At 43.8% G+C, this 12,500-nt stretch overlaps 1 protein-coding gene and 1 long non-coding RNA gene across 3 annotated transcripts in view; one reads left to right on the top strand and one right to left on the bottom strand.

Annotated features, from left to right (window-relative positions):
- LOC137525019 (uncharacterized) overlaps nt 1-12,500 on the top strand; it is a 42,908-nt gene that overhangs the window by 16,377 nt on the left and 14,031 nt on the right. The window lies entirely within an intron of this gene.
- Nucleotides 3,916-12,500, bottom strand: part of PSMD14 (proteasome 26S subunit, non-ATPase 14) — a 171,539-nt gene continuing 162,954 nt past the window's right edge. For both annotated transcript variants that reach the window (XM_068245663.1, XM_068245664.1), the window contains 2 exons: nt 5,972-6,034; nt 3,916-4,189 (listed from right to left, as the gene is read on the bottom strand). In XM_068245663.1, the coding sequence (XP_068101764.1) occupies nt 4,091-4,189; nt 5,972-6,034 (162 nt within the window). In that variant the 3' untranslated portion in view covers nt 3,916-4,090. The remainder of the gene's footprint in view (nt 4,190-5,971; nt 6,035-12,500) is intronic.

The raw sequence follows: 12,500 nt of genomic DNA, 5'->3' as shown, positions 1-12,500 counted from the left end.
TTATTATGTAGCAAGACAAAATAAACTTGCAAGATTACTATTACTTTTTGTTGTTGTTGTCAGCAGCCATGAAATGGACAGGATAAATGTGCCCTCCTGTTACTCTCAGACATCTCTGCTGTCTTCAGCTCCCGATATATGGGAAGGAAAGTAATTGGACAACAGAGATTCCAAGGTGTTAGTGTGCTGTTCCCAGGTCGCTTGATGCCAGATGTCCCCCATTGAAAGCAGCGGGCTGTGTTATTGGATGTCTTTGAATCACCTGTAGCCCAGTTTACAGCTGCAGTTAGTGCAACGGAACAGGCCTTAACCCTGCCACTGCCAGAAAAGATGCAGTGGGGTCCATGTAGGACGCGTCTACAGAAGAATGGGCCGTGTCTCTGGAACAGTAAAGGGACAAGCTGGTTGGCTGTTAATCATTTCTCACTGCAGGGCAGGAAGAAGCCGATTGGTTGATTCGGGGTAAAGACGGCTTGTTCTTTATTCAGACACAACCTATAAGTAGGGATGGTCACTGAGATGCAAATAATTTCTCCTTGCATTCAAATTTCTTGAAAAGTTTATGCAGCTTCAAATTAGACCAATCAGAATAACATCCTGTCAATTTTTATTGGGGCAAGTTCCAGCTGCATAACATTTTTTCATTAAATTGGGTACAGGGAATTCCTTAGGCAGATAATTACCAGTTGTCAGAAAATATAGTTTAGAGTCTTCATGAATTTTTGACACTTGCTTTTCTGTCAACCTCAGTTGCAGTGGACAGTTACGCTCTATCCACTACAACTGTGGGATAAAAGTCTCCAGAAATGTGCAGAGGTTCAGATACGTCACTTTGCCATTGACCAGATTGCTCTGTCCGTAAAAATGAGTTAACAAAATGGCTACTTATTTTCTTCTTTAGGTTCACCAACAACAATCCTGAGAATACTGCTGCCTACCAGAACATCTACATTTCCCTTTTGACAATCATCTCTGATCCACATTTTGGCTCTCTCCCTCTCCCACTACTCTAGTAAGGCAAGAATAAAAAGTGGAAAAAATATCCCCCTGCACTCACCCCAATGGGAGGGGACTGAATAGCAGTTTGGCCACGTCTCCCTCCGGGGAAGCTGGATGCAAGAGTATCTGTTAATATTAGTGGTTAGGACTGGCTGCATGCAAGCAAGCTGGACCTATTGGCATCTCATTAACATTATTTAACTGCCACCTCTGGTAAAATTAAAAACAACATATTTGTAAGATTTTTTTTTTAACCAGTTTCTGCTTGCCCCACCAAAATAAGTGCGAGAGTGAGATGGCGGTGTTATAAAAATATGCCTACAGAGACTTTCATTCTCTCTTTTAAAAGCCGTATTATATTCAGTAGCCTGAAACGGGCTATTGTGGTAATGTGAAAACCCACACTGGAAATGCTTACGTTAGATAAGAAAATATTACCTGCCTAGGATAGCTCCCTGCCTTGCAATTTCATGATCTGTCCAAACCTCAGTTCATCGTCCGGCTGGAAGCCCCCAGGGAGGCCGTCTATATCATGCCTGAGCTCAGGGATAGTAACTGGTGCTCTCCTCAACTGAAATAACCATCCAAGTATTCCTGAAAACCCCTAAAAACCCGTACACACAGTCAACAAAACTGCCTGATTATTGTCCGACTTAAGTCCGTTTTAAGGTGGCCACACATCATACAATTTTCAAAATATCTGTTCAATTCAAGAATAGCAATCAATTTTTCTGACAGATTGTAACATTTGAAAAATTTGACCAATGTACCACACACATATGTTAAATTCTTCCACAATTATGATAAAAAGTATTGGAAACTGAGAAAATTGTTTGGAAGTATATAAAAGGAAATTGACAATCTACCACACACCATTCAATTTTCATAAAAATTGATCAGAAAAATCCAGCACTCCGGATAGACTTATTCAATAAAAACAGGAAATCTGATCAGATTTCTTCATAAAAAAAAAAAAAAAAAAAAAAAAAAAAGCTATTTCGATTTTTCAGGAAATCCGATATTTTTATCAAATTACTGTAAAATCGGATCATTTTATTGTATCCTGTGTAGCCACCTTTAGACTCTTGGACGACAATCAAGCGGGTGTACGCGTGCAGACAACTTGATGAGCGACTGATAACAGCCGTTGCGCCTGATCCAACTGTCGGATCTATGTTGGCCTAAGGTCGTCTAATATTGCGCAGATGGTCCGTGTGTACAAGTCATTTGAACAACTGTTAAACGACTTGTACTTGTTTTCAGTGTATAGTCCATCATTCCGCTATTGTGCACAGTATGTAAATTAGCTGGTCGTTTATCTGTCCGGACGTGTGGACATACAGGTCGTGCGGTACGTCAAGTCGTTTGGTTCGTGGTGTGGGTGGTCTTTTGCATGTTGTGCACTTGTTGAGCGTGTGTATGTAGCTTTAGCTGTTTGAGCTTTGAGTGTCTTATTTGCTGATGCCCAACACTGATGAAGCTAAACAAGAACAACAGTTTTCCTAGGAACGTAAGATTTCACTAGTTTAAAGAGGGATGATCAGTTTACTACAAATACTCATTTGAGCCTCATTCAACAGTATATTTCAGATTCGACCTGCCTATATTAAAAAAAAAGATCAAATGTATAATTGGTTATATTCTTCAGCTGTCATCTTTAAGGTCTAAATCAGGGGTCTCAAACTCAATGTACCTGGGGGCCGCAGGAGGAAAAGTCAGGATGAGGCTAGGCCGCATAAGGAATTTCACAATCGCTGCGCATCGCCGCCTCTGCCCGCCCCTCTCACTCTTCCTTCACAGAGAGGGGCGGGGAGAGGCGGCGATCCGTGCGGCGATTGACGTCAGGAGGGGCAGAGCTGAAGCTGAAAGCTCTGCCCCTTCCAGGAAATGCCAGCGGATTGCCCCCCGGGCGATTTGGGGGCTCTGCAGCCCTCGTTCAGCGGCGGGGATGCAGCGGATTACTTGGGAGCACTGAAGCGAACTATAAGAAAGCTTTTGCCAGCGATAACACTATCACACTATTTATAACACTATTTACCATTGCCACCATCTGGTGTGAAATTTCAAAAACTAGCGGATTCAGAAAGGAAGGTTTTTAAATTCCTTACATTGATTCCTTGTACCTCCCAACTTTGCAGAACAGACCACCCTCATACTAACCCAACACGTAAGTGGCACTGTTCCTCCCACCACCTACGTGTCCTCAGGGATGTGAGAATGCTGCCACTTTATTCCCTTCCAACAAGGACCAAATGGAGGGAGGTTCACTGGCAGCCTGGGCCAACCACCTTCTATAACTCCGTACTTTGCAAATATCCTTGGACCCTCTACACAGGATCCAATTGAAGAGTAGAGGAGTCACTTACACTGACAAGAAACCCCCTCCACCCCTTTAATAGTGAAAAATGGGAGGGTTGGTGACCATGCACCACAGCACCCTACCAGAAGACACCATAGAAGGTCCTCATTCACCAGTGTGAGTGAGGTCAATTCGAGGCACCGTGCCTTCACAAAACACTGGGCACCTGGAAAGAACCTGTGTGAGGTCATTGTTAAAAATATGTCAGGGATTTTGTACATTTCAGGAATTTGGCATGGGGTGTCAGCCCAAAGGAGATAGCCAAATAAACCCACCCTGGCTATCCCCTCTTGGCATGACGTCCAACTGCTCAATCTACTTGCAAGTTGTAATATCTTCTTCATCCCACACAGATAATGCATATACAAGTAACTGGCAGGAAACAGTGTTGCCTATAGCAACCATTTACCCCACCCTCACACAGAGTAGGGTTAAGGTTGATTGCTAGAAGTACACACAGAACCTTATAAACATGCAAAAATGACAGCACTAAATATGCATTTCAGCAAAATAAAAACCCCAAAAAACAAAAACAGCTTCTTCCATGATAGACGGCATTTTCCTGTAATATATTTATTGTAACGGTTCAGTAATAAAAATGAGATCAATGAAAAGAAGCTTATTGCAGTTCAGAGGACTGTGAAAGAATAAAACAGCACAGAATATGGTCTGCTGCTCCCATACATAGCCGGTTACAAAACCTACAGCGCACACACACACGCAATCCATCCACTATTTAAATACAACGGTGTCCAACATGGCAGCTAAACACTGGACGATATTCGACGTCATGAGAACATCTACGTGTTCCTCCAAGTGCCGCTTGGGATCCTACAAGGAGGAGAAAAGAAATGACTTATTAATGGACGTCAGAGCGCAGATTGTATACAGATCATCAGCATAGAAACGTAAACATACTGCTAAAACTAACATTTGTAACTGAGCAAAGCAGAAGAATGCGTGCTGCAATCCAGGCTGCCTCAAACCTTTTTGTGAATGGATTCGCATGAGGATTTGCATGAGTGTACGGAAGTTCATTTTGACTTTGCGGTTATGCTTGCCACACCCCTTCCAGCACCTCCCTATTACATCTGCAAGTGTTTAAAGTGGAACCGAAGAGAGAGGTATATAGAGGGTGACAGGTTTATTTCCTTTTAAGTAATACCAGTTGCCTGGCAGCCTTGCTGATCCTCTAATACTATTAGCCATAGTCCCTGAACAAGCATGCAGCAGATCAGGTGTTTCAGACTTTAAAGTCAGATCTGACAAGACTACCTGCAGGCTTGTTTCTGGTGTTATTTAGATACTACTGCAGAGAAATAGAACAGCAGGGCTGCCAGGCAACTGGTATTGATTAAAAGGAAATAAATATGGCAGCCTCTGCATACCTCTTACTTCAGTTCCCCTTTAAATGTCCTAGCTTGAGGTGAGGAGTCTGGATTTTGTAGGTTTTAGTTTACTGCCTTAAACCTCTGTGACAATGAAATGATCCCTACATAACTCCTCCAGCAATGTATTCATTTTTTACTTGGTGATATGGACAGAAAAGCTTCCTCTGGTACTTTCTCGTGGGATTCCATGAAAGTTGTTAAGCTAAATACTCACCTAACAATAACGGATGATGGATCACAGCGATGTCCCCGACGACGAGCGTTCCTGTGGGAGGGAACATGCGACGGCACACGATAGGCGCAAAGGAGAGTTCAAGCAACTGTGGTACTTTGCACAGGAGTCGTCAGGGATCTTAAAGACCTGAGCCGCCGTGACGGTCATTACCGATGTGTCACCAAATGTCACAAGAACGCTCACTCATCGCTCGAAAAAAAACCTCAGCTAGTTGTTGGAAAAATTGCATAGTTGGTACGGACTGGTATGGTAGAGCTCTTGCTTTGTACGTCACATGCTGGATGCTGAATAAACTGCTGACATTTTGCAGAGGCTCTGCAGGTGTGCAGATCTTGTCTTTTTCATCCTGGCTACAAACCGCTATTTTTCTTTTGTGGGGGTTGATCATTGCTTTCAGTTGGGGCCATAAACATACACACAGAGAGAAACGCACGCCGGCACGCATACACTTCCAGCACGTGTTGAACTAAAGTTGAAAATGTCTTTAGATTAACCTTAAAGGACAACTGAAGAGAGGGATACTGAGACTGTCATATGGATTTCCTTTTAAACAATACCAGTTGCCTGGCAGCCCTGCTGATCTATTTGGCTGCAGTAGTGTCTGGATTAGCTGCATGCTTGTTTCTGGTGTTATTCAGTCAGATCTGACAATAATGTCAGGAACACCTGATCTGCTGCATGCTTGTTCACGGTCTATGGCTAAACGTATAAGAGGCAGAACATCCGCAAGACAACCAGGCAACTGGTATAGCTTTAAAGGAAATAAATATGGCAGCCTCCATATACCTCCTGTTACTTTCTGCGTTGCTATGGAGGGCACCCCAGAAGAGTGACTGAAAGCAAAATTGCATTGAGAGACACAGAGACCTTTGGGGGCTGGAGGAATCCCCAGGTAAATTAATCTACAGTCATTTGTTTTGCCTCATGTATCCTTTAAGATCCAATAAATGCGATTTGAAAGTAAAAATGATCATTATCATCCCTTACCTGCTTCCCAACATTCTTTATAGCGAGCTGCTCAGGTGTCATCTTATCTTCTTCTTCCACAGCCTATGTGGCCAAAATAAAAACATCACCATGAAATTAAGATAAATCAAGGAGAATTACGGTACTCTCAAATTTATATACAGAAGCAAAACATTTATGCATGACATATAAAGCTTATTGAACAGAACAATATCGGAGTCGAAAAATGCAACACATTTGCTTAATTACGGAATGTTGAGGTTGGAGGTTCAAAATTCAATAAGACCTAACCTTTATTGTTTTAATTTAAAAGAGAGATAGATTATTAAGATTACCAATTGCTACATTCATTAGAACTGTGGTTGTGTCTCAAAAAGTAAGGCAGTCTAGGCGCCATATCTATACCGGACTCTTCTCCCTCAATTCATTTCAATAGCAACTATTTACATGCTATAAAAACACACATTTCCCTACATGTTTTGCCTCCTACGGAGGCTTCGTCAGGTGTGAAAATGATCTAGTGCTCCATCCAATGCGCTAGTGCACTGGGGTGCATTCACAAAAACAAGATGTATTTACATTGTATTATATGCCCTTTACTACTGAAGAAGCCTCCATAGGAGGCGAAACATGTAGAGAACTATGTGTTTTATAGCATGTAAATCTCCTCCCCAGTTATCTACTAGTACAAGCATTAGCAATAGTAACAGCAGACTCAAATATTCCCAATACTGTCTATTGCATGACTTCAATGGTTAAACAAACAAAACAGGTGATGGTGTTTTATTTACCCAATAAAAGGTTAAAGGAAACCAGAGCTGATAAAAGATAAAAGTTTTATACATACCTGGTGCTCTCTCCAGCCCCAAAAGTTTGGATCGCTCCCACGCTGCTGTCCTCATCCTTCTGCAGCTCCGGTACCACCTTAAATTCAGCCACTCGTGGCCAGTCTGACGTAAGAGAAGTGCGCAGTCTACGCATCTCTTTGGCAGCCGCCGGAGAAAGACGTAGAGGGTGCACTTCTCTTGCGCAGACTGGTTGAAGTTACGGGACCCAGTACTGGAGCTGCAAAAGGTTGACGATGGCGGCGTGGGAGCGATCCGAGCTTATGGGGCTGGAGGAAGCCCCAGGTATGTATAAAACGTATCTTTTATCAACTCTGGTACACTTTAAAGAGAAAAGTACCTCATATCCTTACGTATCCTTCCAGTTGACTGGAAGGGTTTTTTTTACTTCCACCCATGTAATCAGTAAAATCAGAACACATGATCCTCGTACTCATTGCAGGTCAGGGAATAATTATAAAGGGCAGAGGATGAGCACAAGATAGTTCAATTTACTGTATTCAGATTGGTTGGGATGATCAGATCATCTCCGAAATCCTTTTACTGTAGCCTGCAAATGTCTCAGCACATTACTACTGTCGGGGCTGCAGCATAAGTAGGCAAGGTTTACCAAAATCAGAAGCAAAGCTAAGTAATCACTATGCAAAATACTAGAAGATGTAGCCTAGTCAGCCAGCCATAGGTAAATGCTAAGTGTGTACAATACAGAGACCACCTAGTGGTCCATGTGATCTATTTATAGCTGGTAGCCTCAGCCTCACTACCCGGCATACTACTCATTATACTGCACTAAACTACTGAGCACTTGTCACTGCGGCAATAGTGTACAGCATTTCCTGGGCTTCTCTGGTGACAGGAACCGGTGAAGTACACACTCTGTTGTCTAAGTAACATCATTAAAATTACAGAATGAGGACAATGTGTTATACATGCAAAACTACTGTACAAAATGCATATGACATACGTGTGGCTCGTATAGCAAGGTCTCTAACCCAGAGGGTCTTTATGTAAATGTGTTCAGCATGAATGCAGTTATTACTGCTCCATAAAAGGGTACACAACGGAAAATGCAAGGTAAAACTGTTTTCAGATTTTTTATTTTTTATATAAAGGACAACTGAAGTGAAAGGGATATGAAGGCTGCCGTGTTTATTTCCATTTAAACAATACCAGTTGCCTGGCAGTCCTGCTAACCTTTCATGCATCAGTAGTGTTTGACTGGATTTGTTGCCTGCTTGATTCAGGTGTATGATTCAAGTGAATCGGAGATCAGCTATTTGGGCATATTTATACTTACCTAGGGCCAACTTTAGCACCATGAGGTGCGATTGCACCAGCACCGTCATCCTCGAATCAGCCTCTGTAATTTGGCCGGTCACACTCCTCTACGCATGCACAGCCTGGCCGCATGCTCCGCCCCAGGGAGAGTTCTGCACCTGCGCAGTAGTACTCCACAGACGCAGAACACTCCCAGGGGCGGTGGGTATACGGTCGAGACGTGAATGCGAAGAAGTCCATGACTGGCCAGATTACTGGGGCTGATTCCAGGACAACCGAGCGGCCGACGAGGACAGTGAAGGAGTGATCGCACCACATGGGGCTAGAAGAAGACCCAAGTAAGTATAAATATGCCTCGTGTCCTGACCTCAGGTACACTTTAAGTCAAACATCTGCATGCTTGTTCAGGGTCTATGACAAAGTAACAGAGGCAGTGGATCAGTAGAACAGCCAGACATTTTACATTGTTTAAAAGGAAATAAATATATCGGCCTCCATATCCCTCTCACTTCAGTTGTCATTTAGGGCCTGAGCCCACTAACGCAGTTGGGTCCGCTTTGTAGCAACACAGTGTTACAGACGCTGATAAGCGGACACAGTTGTGTTAGTGGGTTCAGGCCCTTAAATTCTTGCTCCAGCATTTACCGCTGCCTCCATGCCACATAAAAAGGACAGAGTGGCACGTGCGTGACGTCACAAGGCAGTCAGCAGAGAAGCATCTTCCAAGAAGTTGGCTGCCGCTCGGCCAAGTTGGTCCGCTGGGCGGATCACTTGCCTTCCGGCCGTCGCTCGTTGGGGGCTGCCATACACATGCCTGACTATCGGCTGAGGCGGTCACATTTGGCCATCTCGGCCGACTTTAGTCAGGCATGTGTACGAGATTTAAGGTTGGCAGTAGTGGTTTGCCCCTCCCTCAGTTTGAGCAATACTGTACAGGGGACAAATCTAAAGACAGATTCAGATAGTTATACTTCCTATATACATAATAGAGTTTGTGAATTAAAGAAAGAAATGGTTGAAAGGCATTCAATGTTGTATTTTTATGTTTGCAGCTTTAACCCGCATGACAAAGTGGTAGCAACCAACCGCTCCACATATACTCAGTGACCAATTCTGAACCCCAAAGTCACTGTAAGGGAACATTAGGCGGCAGTAATTGCTCGACAGCCCCTCCTTCCCTACACTGCCATAAGACACACAGTACAGAAATACAGACAACACAAACTACAGGCGCCATTACTAATCACACTGCAGCATATACAGGTTTCACTGATGTATGTAAATGGGATTCAGTAACAAGCTAACTGGAGACAGAAAACACTAAGCTTTTAACCACTGAAGTGCTAAGAAATGCTAATAAACTCAATGCAAAGTAGTCACGCTACAGCTAAAAAGTGGAAATAAACATACAATGTAACAGGTGTAATGTTGTGCATCATACAGCGCACTGTTTATGTCTGTGCATTCATTTATCAGGATACTGCTGTTAGTTGGTTCAACAAAGATGTAATACTTTTGACCCTCAGAGTCCCCTTGAGGGCCCTTTTACACTAGAAGCTTTTTTTTTTTTCACCACAAACGGACACTACGTCAATGAGAGTCTAAGGAGACTTTCATACTAAATGGGATGAGCTGCGATAGAGGTAGTTAAATTACTGCTTACCTGCTGCATAGTCATCTGTGCGTTACTGCATCACCCATGCCTACCCCACGGATTATGCAGTAATGCAAGTCTATGGGGACTCCATTCAAGTAAACGACGTAGCGGTGTGCATTGCGGGACCCATGCACAGACCAACGGGAATCCCGGTAAAGTACTTCATGTCCAACAGGGAGTACGTAGCTGAACAGTGCCAGGCCTATGCGTATGACCCTGTCGGTGAACTCTGCTGTAGGGTTATATGAAGTGCAGGTACATGCGGTGATCCTGTGGCAGGTTCTCCTGCCGTGAAAATCAGTTTGTAGGAAACCCTAGGGGGGAAAAGGGGGAAACAAAAGTGCCCAAATGGGATATTTAACTCAGTAGAGGGAAGCCTCTGTATAATCCAGATGTCCCCCACCCCCCTCCACCTCGCAGTTCCAGCGCTGGGACCACCAGAAGCTCAACAAGGGCTTGCCGACAGAGTTCAGCCACACTGTGCAGGTGACTCGCGCCTGCAATTAGCAGAGAGCTGAATAGGCTTGGCTTTTTCCGCCAAGCCGAGGCCCCTTGCTACTTTGCAGCGGCTCTTTCACATACAGAATGCAGTTGCGAGCTTCCAGGGGCTCCTGGCGTCCACCGGTGGTCTGCAGGAGGATGTAGAGGTGTGTATCTACATTTTTAATCCCCAAAGCTACAGGTTTCCCTTCTCTCTATCCCTTCTCTCTCTCTCTCTCTCTCTCTATATACACTCTCTTCCAGGACACACTGCGGGGATCTGGGACTGCTGCGGAGCTGAGCGAGCGCCACCGGTAGACGGCAGGCTGCTCCCCTCACACAGCACTCCAGACTTCCCCACTTCGTCCTTCACTAGATTAGGGGCTGTGTGTGTGTGTGTGTATGCATGAATGTATGCATGTATGTATGCATGTATGTATGTATGCATGTATGCATGTATGCATGTATGCATGTATGCATGTATGCATATATATATATATATATATATATATATATATATATATATATATATATATATATATATATATATATATATATATATATATATATATATATATATGTATATATATGTATATGTATGTGTGTATATGTGTATATATATGTATATATATATATATATATATATATATATATATATATGTATATATATATATATATATATATATGTGTATGGGTATGTGCTTACTGTACTACTGTACCTGATTGTATGTGTTGGATTGCACGCATGTGTTTGTACCATCTCCGACCCTGTTGTGCCAAAAATAATTCCAGGTACAACCCCGTTGTACTTGGCGAAATAAATATGATTCTGATTCTGAGGCTTTCTTTAAAATGAAGTGCTACCACTGACTCTATTTCGTTACATGTGCTTTGAGTCCTATAGGAGAAAGGCGCTTTACAAATGGTATTGTATTGTACATCCATAATGGGATGATGGGGCATAGTGGCACATGGCAGCCTGTCACAACATCATCAAGGCAGAGGACGAACTTCCACTATTACAGCCATGTTTTTGAGTTGCCGTAGAGGCAGAAGGCCTGGCCTTAACCATCCTACAGAAAAGAGGGACTTAATGGATAGCTTTACCCTGATTCCCCACAATTTTTACTAGAGAAATAGGAACATACATGCAATTAACCCGCCGGCAGATTTGGGCACAGGGTAAAGCCCAAAAATGGCTCACCCTGCTCCTGCACAAGTCCCAGCGTCGTTTAATACTATTCCCCCTCCAGGTCATCATGGATAGTGAAGAAAGATGTAATTCGGCTTCCAGCTATTGCTAAAGTATTTTGTGCTCTGCCTTTTGACGGCGCTCAAATTACTCACTGAGCACCGCTATAGCCATAATTCCTATTACGTTCATATGGTTAAGCCAAAATCTCCAGCGCTGTTTTTACACACTCTGATAGGAGTGTTAGAGCTTGAGGTCGGTCAATAGTTAATCCAGATATTGCAATGAGTAACAATGGCTTTTATTGTGTGCAACCAATGACTTCTGCAGCAAAGCAGGCATTTCTGCTCAGTCTCACGGCAACAGCACTTGAAACTGCTACTAAGATTATAAAAAAGTGCAATTTGAGCTGTCAGGTTTAAAGAGACTCTGTAACATCTGAAACATCCCCTGGGGGGTACTCGCCTCGAGTGGGGGAAGCCTCCGGATCCTAATGAGGCTTCCCACGCCGTCCTCTGTCTCACGGAGGTCTCGCTGCAGCCCTCCGAACAGCCGGCGACAGACCCGACTGTCAAATCAATATTCACCTTTGCAGGCTCTAGCGGGGGCGCTGTGGCTGCTTTCGGCTCGGAAATAGTCGGAAATACACGATCTCCGTCGGGTCCGCTCTACTGCGCAGGCGCCGGAGACTTGCGCCGGCGCAGTAGAGCAGACCTGACGGCGATCGGGTATTTCCGCCTACTTCGGAGCCGACAGCCACCAGAGCGCCTGCGCAGGAGCCGGGAAGGTAAATATTTACGTCGCTGCTGTACGGAGGGCTGCAGCGAGACCCCTGAGGGACGGAGGACGGCGTGGGAAGCCTCATTAGGATCCGGAGGCTTCCCCCACCCGAGGTGAGTACCCCCCAGGAGACCTTTTGACGTTACAGATCCTGTTTAAAATGTCATAGCTAGAGGTAAGCTGAAATGGAAGGACAATGTTTCACAGTATTAAATTATATATATATATATATATATATATAGATATAGATATAGATATATATATATATATAGAGAGAGAGAGAGAGAGAGAGAGAGAGAGAGAGAGAGAGAGAGAGAG

Source organism: Hyperolius riggenbachi, chromosome 7 (assembly GCF_040937935.1).
Source record: "Hyperolius riggenbachi isolate aHypRig1 chromosome 7, aHypRig1.pri, whole genome shotgun sequence".
Taxonomy (NCBI): Eukaryota; Metazoa; Chordata; class Amphibia; order Anura; family Hyperoliidae; genus Hyperolius; species Hyperolius riggenbachi.
Note: the sequence above shows the minus strand (reverse complement) of the source record. Positions and strands in the feature narration are given on the sequence as shown.